Source organism: Drosophila erecta, unplaced genomic scaffold, assembly GCF_003286155.1.
Source record: "Drosophila erecta strain 14021-0224.00,06,07 unplaced genomic scaffold, DereRS2 tig00000021-arrow-pilon, whole genome shotgun sequence".
Taxonomy (NCBI): Eukaryota; Metazoa; Arthropoda; class Insecta; order Diptera; family Drosophilidae; genus Drosophila; species Drosophila erecta.
In genome coordinates this window covers 6,204,572-6,216,735 of record NW_020825198.1, presented here as the reverse complement: position 1 = coordinate 6,216,735, position 12,164 = coordinate 6,204,572, and the positions used below count along the sequence as shown (strand labels likewise).

The window sequence follows — 12,164 nt, the reverse complement described above, 5'->3', positions numbered from 1 at the left end:
GAACTCTATTTGGATCCGAATCTGCCGGGTGGCCAAGTGAAGGAATGCGAAACTCGTTTCTGCCTTGCGGCATATGCAAATCCACATTCGCAACCCGCTGATGAAGACTTTGCTTGTTGCTCGGCGCGTCATAATCAAAATCGCAAATATGAAATAAGCAGAAATGGGAAATAAAGATCATAAGACTTCACGCTACAATGCTAAACAGTCGCAGCAGGCACACTTTTTTCTTCGGTCGGGAACCGGTAAAAATTACAACAAACAGAACCCCAAAAAGAAGAACAGACTTCTGGAGAATATCTTGTTTGGAAAGCTCCACGTAGCTGTTCAACTTCCCCCCATTTTTTTATTTTTCTCCGCTTTCCGTTCACAATTTGTTGATTGTCTGATGTCAGCGTTAAAGTAAATATTTTCTCATTTATGCGTGTAATTTTATTTTCAGTCGTCGCGGGAACATAACCTTTAAGCCATTTTTGTCGACATGGTTTAAAATATAATGTTATATAAGCGATCTCAAGGTTACGCGGCCTGCTTTTTGCTGCATGCAAATGTAAAACATTCTGTAACCCACCAGTCACGACTCTAAAACCGCTTGATCATCGACTCCGAGCTGACGAGCTGATCTGCGTTCCCAGCTAATTAATATGACAAGACACAGTCACTATTCTCGGAATTTTGTAGTTAGTGTAGGGCTTCGATGGTTCGAAAGACAAATCTGATAGACAGCTCTTACAAAAATTGGATTAAGCCAGCATAGGACTTCTACTCCAAGCTTGCTTTCTCATGTTGAATTAAATAATTTATTAAATCAGTAACAGTATCTTTACGATTCTTTGCAGCACAGTGTCGCAGTTTCCCAAGCTCGCCTGTAAGTGATCAGAAAAACTATTCTCTCTTGTCATAGACTTAAAAGTCTGACTCATTCCGAGCACTGACATCATGGAGCTGTTTTCATCGATTCCTGCATACAGCCAAAGTGCATCTAATCAGTTTTTATAGCAAGTTCGACAGTTGATAACTATCGTGAGGCACTATCTGCACCTTGTAGATAGCTTCTATCTGCAAAGCCCTCCATGCGGGCCATAAACTTTGTGAATCGCCAAAGAAAGTCATAAATTGCAGGGACAAATTGTATTTAGCCGAGTCACCTCTTTCCGTTCCCTTTCGAGTCCCCATTAGAACTTGAAAGTTAGCCACTTCAGTAATTTACTCAAGGCATTTCATTTGTGTCATCATCATCATCCTCCCGAGTCTCGAGTTCAAAATGGCTAAACTGGCTGGCATTAACTGATCGCTTAGCCGCTTAGCAAATCCATGTGAAAGAACTGGAACGCATAACGCTCATAACATAAATAACAGCACAACTCACGCACTCACGAAAATCCGAGGAGAAAGAACCATTTATAAAGTACGCCAAGGAATGCCAAAGTGAAAGAAGAACAGCCTGGCCAAGCCAAGTCAAAGCCAAAACCCAAAGCCCCTAGCAAGGTAAGACGCGAGTGCCGCCTCGAACCGGGCTAAAAACGCAGAAGCGGAGGGCTCAGGACGTACAGTGCAAAAAAATGGGTATGTGTCTACAAAGACTATATAATCAGAGCTGTTTATATCTGTAAAAACACATAACTATGTGCAAGTAATGGGATTTGTTTAAGTAGAACATTAATGAAGCTATATGCATTACTATGAGATTGTTTCTAACTTTTAATAAATTCTTTTGGCAATAACTTATGACTTCAATTGAAATTACTTCTTTCATTTAATTACTTCCATCTTTATTTACTTTACTAGTTTTTTAATAACCATTCCACTTTGATTTTTGTATCTGCTACCTTATATTATAACACGTTTACAATATTTTGGCTAGTGTAAGGCCGCTTGTTTTTTTGACAGCCTTCAGGCCATCACAGCTGTGCTTTTGGACCCCTTAAATATTTGGCATTTGTGCTTCGGCTCTGTTACGCTTTTTGATTCCGATCGATGGTACGCAGCGAGGTATGCAAACCAGAGTAACGAGGTTTTCGGTGGAAAGACAGGGGAACCCAGAAACAATTTACGAGTAGCGCACATGCGCAAGGTTCTGCGGGAACGCAGCTGCATGGGCACTAAAATGCGAAATCAATGCCCCACACCGAGAGTATGGAATACTCGGGGAATGACCATCAACCATTAGCCATCAGCCATCAGTCATCAACACCTTCTTCTGGGCTTCAAGACCTGGCCGAAAACAGCGACAACCGTTGCACCACAAACACAAAAAGCCAACAGGCCAAGAACCAGCGGCACTTTTATGGCTTCATCTCTTTAACGTTGGTAACGACGCGATGACATCCCTTAATCATTTTCCCAAACTCATTGCTTCCTAGCCTTATATACCCTACATTTACGGGGTGCTCTACCAAAAAACAAAAAAACGCAAGGAAAACCCAGACAAAGGAGAAGAAATAATTACAGCACAGAGTACAAAATTCTACCGCTTCCAGTCAGCGGAAACAAAGTGCGCAAAATGTAATTAATTGCCACAGGGCCTCGGCCCATGAGGCAAACTCATATGCAGCCACAGTGCGGTTCGCAACTGTAAAACTATCTGGGGATCTTATGTTGGTGATGATATCACAGAAGAAAGAGGACAGGATGAAGTCATTCGTAGGCCGAAGTCACAATAGCTTTAACTTTGGAGATTTTGACATACGAGTATGCTGGGGAAGCCCCTTTAGGAAGTCTTTGATGTGCCACAAAATGTAATAGATTATAACTGAATGATACAAACGATCTGAAACGCACCTATACATGCACTTGAAGCACTGTCTCCACAAACATAAAAAGATCAAAAGACTCCAAGGGCCTTTGCAGCTCTCACGCTGCTCCTTTGATGAATGAGACTTTTGTTTGTTTGACTTTGCTCGGCTGTTTGTTGATCTTTTTCGCAACTAATAAGCTAAATATTTTGATTGGGCTCGTGGTCGTAAAAACAAGGAGAATTCAATGCAAAGAGAATCGCGAATCTCACTATCTGGCAGAGATATGATTAAATTTTTGGGGGGAAGTTTCTCTGATTTCGGACTCTCTCGGATGATTGGCAAATTGCTCAAATTTGAGAGCAGTCAAGGCTACACATATATTTCATTCTTCTTTTTTACTTGTTGTTTGCTGCTGATAAGGTTTCTATTCCTACGCTACTGGTGGTGGTACCAAGCAAAGAACTACACTATTGGCAAACCGGAATTTTGACCACTTCCGCTGGATAAGTCGAGTTCCATTGAGTTCGAGCACCGAAACCGAAGCCACTCTCTGCGCCAAACACTTGACTCGATTAGCCAAATTCCACAGACATGCCAAAAAAAAGTCCAATAAAACAGAAAAAAGCTAGACAGCTTCATAATAAATACGCTTAAATGCGAACAACCTGCTGGCAATTGTTTATGGCCCAGGTCCGAAAACTCGAAAGCCAGGCCAAAACAAAGACCAAATCTTTGGGGTCTTTTTTACTGGCAGTGGAGTGAAAGAGAGCCACCTCTTTGGCCGCGAATTTCACCCGGCAGAAAGGAAGGCAAGAGCAGGTTTCAAGGTTGCCAGCCATCCCCTCTGTCGCCTCCACGAACCGAGTTAATGGCATCCAGGTGGGACCAATGCGCTCTGGCATCGGAATGAAACACAATGGAACCCAACAATCATAACCCTGCGAGTAAATGATTTGAAGTTTTTAGGTGAACGTAGCAAAAAAAAACCTTGCTGATCTGCCAATTAAATTGATATTTATCTGAAGCGAAAGAGCTCTGAAGTCATTAAGATAATATAATGCTGCCACCTTGAAATTGAGTTCTTGAAATTCTTGAAATCAAATCGCATTTCAAAATGTCAGGTAAGTTCACAACAGAACTTTATAATTTGGCACGAGTACAGAAAATCCTGGCTACTACATATATTCATCAAAGAGCTCCATGTGCTCCTAAAATCGAGTACAGTACTATATAATTTAAATAATTTACAATGCATATTTACATATGAGGCAAGAACTAACGATCTTGCACTTTGAACTTTAGCTGGGAACCGATCTCCGTAATCGCCTAGCCACACAGTAACGACTAAAATTCCGCCAAGCCTCGACGTTCCCAAGAAAATAAATAATTTCCCTGTGAAGCGTTTTGTGTGGGCACATTTCCTGCGTTATTTATTGTTGTGCGAGGGACCCTGGTGATAAGCATTTTGGCCTGGGTAGATTTTTGGCCAACTCAGTCGAGAGGCTTACAAGACCGAAATGAGAAAAAGAAAGCAAGCCGCGAGTGCGAGTACAAAATACAAAATACAAGACAAGAAGAAAACCAGTTCCTGAGCAAGTTTACTTTTAGTAGTTGTTGTTACTGGCTTATAGCCTTGAATGTGCATTTCACGTTGTTGCTGGTTTTTAGTTTTCAGTTTTAAGTTTTTGGTTTTTGGCGCGCGCTCAGGAAAACATAAAAACTGGTTGAAGTCGAAGTTGGCCAAGTTTCCCCAAACCTCCAAATCTAAGAAAAAACCGCACAGTGATAGACAAGTGAAATGAGCAGCCAAAGAGACCGAGAAATTCTGTAGTCTGTAGCGGTTTATTTTTGCACACGACTTACAGTTATTTTCTAATTACTTCGCAAGTAATTTGCATACACAGAAAAAAAACGAAGAATTCAAAAGGCAGCTATTAGTTATTTCTTAGAAATAAACTACTACGCCATTATAAGTCTTACAAATACCTAAAATGTAACTTGTGGTTTCAGTTCTTATGCTACAGAACTTTGAGCTTCACAATTCAAGTCGTATTTACTTTGCCTCGACCATCAGATCTGCTCATTATTCGCAGTGTATGATTTTTCCAATACCTTAAAGCAATTAGTCAATTCTTAAATACCGAACAGATTCATAGGGAAAGCCTTGCCGGGTACTTTACCCTTTAAATCACATATAGAATCATACATCATACTAAAATCATTCACAACGATCGTGCCAGATAGGATCTGACGCCAAAGGGGTTGTCCCTCGAATCCTTATCAATTTGGCAAGTGACATTAGTTATTTTTAATGTTTTCCGAATAGATTACTTACAATCAATGATGTTGGACTTGCACCCAGAGATAAGCGCAAATAGGTTAAAAAATATTGAATGCATATGTGTACATGTATATGACATTGTCAACCGAATCGAATCGAGAAATACAGTGCTCCTCTGAAGAATCGAGTTCAGGAAGTCAATTGGCATTAACTCCGGCGGCCTTTCATTTAATTTAGGGGTAATTACAATTACAACTCCCCAACTCACTTGCACTCGAGCAATTGTTTTATCTTTATGGTTCAGTCCCTTTGATTTTATAGCCACTCGAAATTGACCGCATTGAAACTACAGATGGGATTGCCTAATGCATGATACTATACCTACTTTATGTTTGAAATACTTTAAGCATTTGATCGCATAGTTGGATACAAATAATAATATTTCAATTTGCAGCTAAAACAGAGTTTCCTTTTACCAGTTTTGACTGTACCCGCCTCATAAATGCTGACATAGCGTAAGACCCATTTCGTAAAATCACAAAAATTCGTTCTAAATTTTCTTTGTGGCCATGATTGATGGGTGGGCGGTGTTGTTCCGAAATAAAGCGGTGATTGATTGATTGACTCTTTGGCTGATTTTGAATGGGATTATGCAATGGGATTTGGCTGATTTTGAATGGGATTATGCATAGTTCACACTGGTCAAAAGGGGGAAAGGAGTCACTTGAAATGGGATCGATCGAAACGAAAAGTACAGCGCGCAAATTGCGCAAAATGCCAAAGAATGCCGCATTAAAAACTCCAATAAGAGTTGGCCGCAGCAGCAAAAACAACACCGCCCAGCTGCAGTGCAGACGTCTAATTGGAAAAAACAACAACAAAGAGCAAAGATATAAACAAGTCCATGTGCAGTAATTTGTGTGTGTTTGTGTGTTTTTTCGAGGGGAATGTAAAAAGAATTGAAAAATGGACCAACTGGGTCTCCAATAGGAATTCTACTTGAATCGCTGCCAGTTTGACAACCACTGAACGACTGCTGCCTATTGCTGCTGCTGCACTTTTCCTGCAGAGATCGGCGTCTGTTTACAAAACAGGAACACTCGGCGTGCTAATTATAGAACCATTTGTCGTCCACTTTATTAACTTTATAAATTACTATTCTTTCAAATCGATTTATAAAACTAACTCCTCTTTAATAACTAAACTCTTCTTTGTTGCAATGCAAGATGCCATCGTAATGAGGTTAAGCGCTGGTTTATTATTATAACACCACTTTATTAACATCCGATTTAACCAATTTATTCATTACAAATCCACTGCCATCTAAAAGACCACATTTAATGCGGGTAATAGTGTGATTATCCAGTTGGCCGCAACTGTATGCAAATGGGCTGCTGCATTGGGGGCGTTGGCTTTTCCCCCTTCTATAATTCCCCCCTCCCGCTCCCGCAACGCGATGCCTTGGCCTTGTTGATAGTCGTTGGCCTCTTGGCTGACCCGTTGAGTGTAATTGAATTTAAACAGCAATTGTCTTGCGAATGCATTTATTGCCATTGCACTTTGCAAATCACGGTGCACAGCCAGTGGCTCTCAAACTTTCACGCTTAACGGTGCAGCAGCATGGCTAATGAGCGAGCGAGAAGGCAACAAGCCAGAGCGAGACAGCCTCTGAGCAAGCGGAATGCGGTTTAAAAATAAACCAAGCCCCAAAGCGAGACGGCCAACGAGGGAGAGGGGCAGTGAGGAGGCGGGGGGGTCCAAAACGTGCTTCGTCTTAGACCCTATTTAGCCCAGTTTACGACTGGCCAGGCCAGCACAGCCCAGAAAGAAAGAGAGCCTGGTTGAGAGACACCTGTGCCCAGCGCGAGCGGTTGGGTGGAAAAGGGGGAGGGAGTCCCCATACCCCACACCCTCGTTATGCTAATTCGCAACAGAGCTACAGGCAAGCCTACACAACTAGGACGCTTTCTGAAAGTTAAAAATAATACTCGTTTTTCTAATAGTTACAAAGCTCAATAATTCCCACGTTCGTAGTTAAACGTTATGGACACTCAATTACATATCTTGTTGGCTATATTTCATCTACATAAATGAGGTCCTCCAAGCCAGACTAGACTGTATGGCTGTATATGACAGCCTGGCCCTTTTAACGACCAGCTCGCACGCAACTTGACCACAGTGGATTGATTGGTGGTACCAGAAGATGGACGATCGGGCGGGATCGGGAATGCCCTTTACCGTTTACAGTTTGGGAGCCGCAGCGATGTTATGCAACACGGTGCGCTGGGTTTATTGGCTTATAAAGTGGAGCATCGGACCGTAAAACATCCCATAATTTTTTAACGATCTTCTCTTCGCCATTCCGGTTTTTGTACTTCGCTTACCTTTGACAGCCTCGTAGTATCCCAAATCCAGCGTGAATGATTTACGTTAGTATCCTGGCGCACGAAAAATTATAATTATTTGCCAGATTTCTGGATTTCTGGATGCCTCCTGCTTCTCTGCTTCTCAGCTACTTCTTTTCGTTCTCGTTCTTAGCTGCTGCAATTAACATAAATTCCCGTATTTATTTGTTTTTCGCCGACTGTTTTCACTACGATCTTTCTCCTCCTTTCGCCACTCTTCCCACTTTTCTTATTCACGCACACACACGCACACAGCGAAAAATCGAAAGATGCAGACGAAGATGGTTATAAAAAAAAACCAGTGAACGCGAACAGGAGGAGACAAAATGAAGGAGGATGGGGAGCAGAAGTGGGAGAAAAACCGGATAGTTGTTTTTGTTGTTCGACCATAAGCGGCGTTCTTTGGTTTTTGGTTACAAAAACAAGCCGAAAAAGTGTTAAAACCGAAGAAATCTTAACGTTTTTTCAGCGCTTTTCGGGGATTCTGTTTTAATTTATGCCAAAGAATTTTTGTCACTTGTTGCTGCTTTTCGACCTTAATAACAAATTCCAATGCACACCAGTTGCTTTCACACGCAAAAAACCAGATTAGTGGGTTTTTCTATTGTTTTTTTTTTTTGTTTTCTTTTCTATTTTGGGGCAGTAATTAGAAGTAGCCGCGTTTTAAACACCGGTGTAACAGCAACAACAATGGAATTTTCTAATTAGCACAGAAACTACAACGAAAAGAACAACAAAAGCAGTATGAACGGCTTAAGAGAGCGAGAGCGCAAATGAAAGAGAGAATTGAAACGCTGATTACGTTTTACTATTGGCCCGCTTGTTGTTTCTTTACTTTTTTTTATTTTTGGCACGGCTTTATTTATTTCTGAGTTAGCGGTTTTGGGATCCAACTTTCCAGTCCGCGCGCACGTCTTGTCAAATCGCCGATCAGAGAAAAACTGGCTATTCAAAATAGCCGATCCGGTTCTCAGTTGAATTTGAACATTGGTATTTCTAGGTTGCGCCAACATGGTCACACCTTTACGTTATCGTAAAGTTATCGATGTTTACATCGAATTTGGCGCCTTCCGTTGGAATTTGAACTGTAATCCATCTGATGGCGAATGTCTTGATCCTGTTGTTTGGGTTGTGTTAATTAAATCCATTAAGGCATTTACTATTTGCCTTCCCTTGAAACATTCATGCGAACTAAATTGGGTCACGTGTGTACACCTTCATTGTGGATTTTGTTTTGTATTGTATAATTGATCCAGACAAAATTTAGTCTCAATAAATACATTAAATAATAATACAATAAAATCGAACGACGCTGGCAGCGATATCGGCTAGTTCAGCCATATAAAAGCTCCTCCAAAGGCACTTGAAATCATATTTGATTCGAAGCTCAATCGATTATTACATCAAATAACATTCAAAGTACTGAAATGATGCAGCTCAAGTTCCTGTTCACTGTCTTCGCTCTTCTGATGCTGGTCGTCCTGGGAGCCAAAGAAGCCGATGCCGACTGCCTTTCCGGAAGGTACAGGGGTCCGTGTGCCATCTGGGACAATGAGACCTGCAGGAGGGTTTGTATTGAGGAAGGAAGAGGACGAGTCAGTGGCCACTGCAGTGCCAGCCTGAAGTGCTGGTGCGAAGGATGCTGAATGCGAGACCCGACATTACTTCCCCGAAACTGGACAACTTCTATGACAACATTTTGTCTGCATGAACACGTATCAATCACAAAATCCAATTCCCTAAATATACGCAATTGTTTAAAATAAAATCAAGTCAAGATCCAATATTTATTGTTCTGTTGAATGTATTGTTATACTCCGCTCGTGTTGGCATTGTAAAGTCAGCCCTAAAGTCTGGGTGAATATATTTATCTCGTCAAGGTAAATTTCACCACAGAGTCGTCAAAAGGTATGTATATAAGCTCTTAATCAGAGTTGAGAGCGATCAATTTCTTGGGGACTTCAATTCGTAAATCGCAAAAAGTCACCAGAACTGCTACCGAAGCGATGCACATCCAGATTCTATTTGCACTGTCTGCTGCCTTGATGCTGGTTGTCCTGGGAGCGGGTGAATCCTATGCCGACTGCCTTTCCGGAAATTATAGGGGTTCCTGCGCCGTGTGGCACAGGAAGAAGTGTAGAGATATTTGCCAGAGGGAAGGACGAACCGGTGGTCACTGCAGCCCCAGTCTGAAATGTTGGTGCGAAGGATGCTGAATAAGATGTTATGCGCATAAATAAACAACCTTTGCTGACCTATTTTAATGTATATTATTTTCATCATACAGAATGGGATTAATAATGGAAAAAACCCAAGCTTATTTGCTCTACGTATCGATCGACTCAGTTGTTTTGGGTCATTCATATCTAAAAAGATGTGTTTCAGCATTACAACTCCCGAGCATTTATGCATATATTTATGTGCTACGCTTAGGTTCCTTTTATTGAAATAATCTCATTGTGAAAGGTTGTAGACAGATTTTGCACAAATGAAAGATAAACAATGCTCAGAGTTTGATCAGCAGTTAAAATCAATCAGCAGTTGCCTAAATTAAACGTGCTATTTTAAAGTAAACATCGCGATCTATTTTTGTAATAATATACTCAGCCATTAAGAATTACTACGGGAAAATAGGATTTGGTTAAGGAATTTAAAGAAATCAAAGACATTTTAATACAAATTTACAATTTAGAATAGAAAGCTGGCAAATACACTGAAAAGAGATTTGAAAATTAGCGCCATATTTCTGGCGTTGCCAGATATTTCGAGCCTTCTTAGCGGTTCCGCACTAATAAATATCGAAGTACCAAAGGCCCGATAGTTTTAGTGAAGTCGAATCTTTTGCTGTTTTGTTTATAAATTAGACAAAATAATTGTTTCCATTGCAAGCTGCCAGCTACTGAATATAGCCAGCTGAATATATGGAAAATAATTGATGGAGCTACAGAAAACATAGATACTCTTACGCCTCCATCCAAAATTCAAGGCAACGCAAGGATCTTTTTAGGAGTTTTTGTTAAAGTCTTATATTGTAAGCGTGCAGTAGGTAAGAATGTGAGTTACACTATTAATGCCAACAGCTAATCCCCGACAATCGCCGTCCAGATAGGCGTATCATTATACGAACGAACTTGCGGGGACGAAAAGGGAGCAGCCGAATCAACAAACAGGGGGTTCCCCGGCTTACGATCCTCCTGGTTTTCTAGTTGGTCTCCTTCGAAGCACACCCAAAGATGCGGAGATACATTGCACTCTTGGGGTTTATCCTAACCCTAAGTGGACAGTTTAACCTGCTGCTGGCCGTTAAGGACAAAAACTGCGTGAAACTGCTAGACGAACTTGGCGATGCCCAGAGCAAGTTCATCTACTGCGCCACCACAAAATCGGTGCCAGTGAACCTCTGTGAGGGATGCGTTGATCTCTACCGGAATCTCGCCAGGGATTACGGAAAGCTAATTGCGAACGCCACCTGTTCCAAGCAGTACCTGAATTTGGACAGGATCAATATAGTGGCCACCACCGAAGGAATCCTCACTAGCCTGTGGCAAAAGGCCAACTGCGAAAGTGTGTATCAGTACATTATTCATTTGGGAGTCACTCGCCTATTCCAACTTTCCAGATTGCTTCAGGGATAATTTTTGGAATTTATACGACCAAATATCAATACAGTTGCGAACATGCTTGGAATCTACTAGCCCGGATCTAGTTTGCTTTCATTGCAAAAACGATTACGTGGCCCTCAATGATTTCTACCTTAGCATGGAAAAGAAAGTGGGTGGAAATGTGTGCTTTGATCTCCAGGACAATGTAAGTCAAATGTTATCATATGTGCCTATTATTTATTTAAATTTATTTGTCATTCCATATATGGCACAGCTGTATTGCATAATTGAATATTAACATCATTACATTTTCAGATGAACCGCACTCGGCTCAATTGGTCGAAAACACTGAAATGTTGTCAACGCGAGGTGAAGCTCACCAACTTCCTTATCGCCGTGGGCGTAGTTGTCCTGCTGCCCATTTTCACCTTCTATATCACGGCGATTGTAGTGACCTTGCGCCGGGAGTCCAATCATGGTTTGCTTAATGAGCAGGGTAGGAAGAGTCGTCATTGGCTGAAACCCATATACTGATTATTAGCATTTTAGAACCTGGACTGGACGCGCCCTCCACGTCGACGCTGATCACGGCTGCCGTGCTGTCGACGCCAGTAGAAGATCCTGCTGTAATCTCCGCCAGAATGGAAAAAGTCGCCGATCTACTGAGCGGAGCTGGAACTCACCTCCTGGACGAATCAATGGACGAAGAACCTGCTCTTAGAAAAAAAGTCTGTATAAGTCCGGAATCCGACTACTCCAGTGATGATGAGCCTCTTGTTCTGCCGAAGCCCAAACGAGCGTAACAAAACCAGGTAGTGTGTCCATAAGGGGAGCTTCCGAAATCAGTGTAAAATAATATTTTTTAAATAGCAGAACCTAGAGAAGCAAAACTGTAAGCTTTCAAAGTATTTTAGCTTTTCTGCTTCTTATATTGCCTCTTTTATCATATATTTCGGAAAATTATATCCGCCTTGTGCCTACCAAACATAATACACTTTTATATATAACAAATGTATAGCCCTATACATATGTGATATCATATTTATATTAAAGACATAGCTGTCAAGCGAAATGTATAAATGAACACTAAATCCATGAGAAAGTGGCAAGACTACTTGCAATGCGAAAAATTCATTTA

At 41.3% G+C, this 12,164-nt stretch overlaps 4 protein-coding genes across 11 annotated transcripts in view; 3 read left to right on the top strand and 1 right to left on the bottom strand.

The window, feature by feature from the left end:
* The window catches only part of LOC6546052 (spectrin beta chain, non-erythrocytic 5), a 31,332-nt gene extending 22,962 nt beyond the window's left edge, over positions 1 to 8,370 (bottom strand). For 3 of the 6 annotated variants that reach the window (XM_026977952.1, XM_026977954.1, XM_015158316.2), the window contains exons 1-2: positions 8,227 to 8,370; positions 7,404 to 7,560 (exon numbers count right to left, since the gene is read on the bottom strand). The gene's annotated coding sequence lies outside the window, so the exon portion shown is untranslated. The remainder of the gene's footprint in view (positions 1 to 7,403; positions 7,561 to 8,226) is intronic. The other 3 variants (XM_026977953.1, XM_026977955.1, XM_015158313.2) reach the window with 2 other exon arrangements.
* Positions 8,371 to 8,851: 481 nt separating this feature from the next.
* LOC6546051 (drosomycin) lies at positions 8,852 to 9,070 on the top strand. The gene has a single exon (XM_001971712.1). It carries the CDS (start codon positions 8,852 to 8,854, stop codon positions 9,068 to 9,070), a length of 219 nt encoding a protein of 72 aa, XP_001971748.1.
* Positions 9,071 to 9,430: 360 nt separating this feature from the next.
* LOC6546050 (drosomycin) lies at positions 9,431 to 9,640 on the top strand. The gene has a single exon (XM_001971711.1). It carries the CDS (start codon positions 9,431 to 9,433, stop codon positions 9,638 to 9,640), a length of 210 nt encoding a protein of 69 aa, XP_001971747.1.
* Positions 9,641 to 10,220: 580 nt separating this feature from the next.
* Positions 10,221 to 12,105, top strand: LOC6546049 (osteopetrosis-associated transmembrane protein 1). 3 transcript variants are annotated; one of them, XM_026977957.1, is made up of 5 exons: positions 10,221 to 10,455; positions 10,530 to 10,988; positions 11,044 to 11,231; positions 11,342 to 11,522; positions 11,576 to 12,105. In XM_026977957.1, the coding sequence occupies exons 2-5, from the start codon at positions 10,658 to 10,660 to the stop codon at positions 11,827 to 11,829; spliced, it is 954 nt and encodes a 317-aa protein (XP_026833758.1). In that variant the 5' UTR covers positions 10,221 to 10,455; positions 10,530 to 10,657; the 3' UTR covers positions 11,830 to 12,105. The 3 variants fall into 3 exon arrangements, with proteins under 3 accessions (XP_026833758.1, XP_026833757.1, XP_001971746.1); XM_026977956.1 differs by having other exon boundaries at positions 10,221 to 10,466; XM_001971710.3 differs by having other exon boundaries at positions 10,221 to 10,470.
* Positions 12,106 to 12,164: the final 59 nt, after the last annotated feature.

Bases quoted from the DNA above. Each gene is read 5' to 3' on its own strand.
- LOC6546050 (XM_001971711.1), top strand. From the start codon at position 9,431: ATGCACATCCAGATTCTATTTGCACTGTCTGCTGCCTTGATGCTGGTT.
- LOC6546051 (XM_001971712.1), top strand. From the start codon at position 8,852: ATGATGCAGCTCAAGTTCCTGTTCACTGTCTTCGCTCTTCTGATGCTG.
- LOC6546049 (XM_026977957.1), top strand. From the start codon at position 10,658: ATGCGGAGATACATTGCACTCTTGGGGTTTATCCTAACCCTAAGTGGA. The intron at 10,989-11,043 runs GTGTGTATCAGT...CCAACTTTCCAG, and splicing joins GCAAAAGGCCAACTGCGAAA to ATTGCTTCAGGGATAATTTT. The intron at 11,523-11,575 runs GTAGGAAGAGTC...TTAGCATTTTAG, and splicing joins TGGTTTGCTTAATGAGCAGG to AACCTGGACTGGACGCGCCC.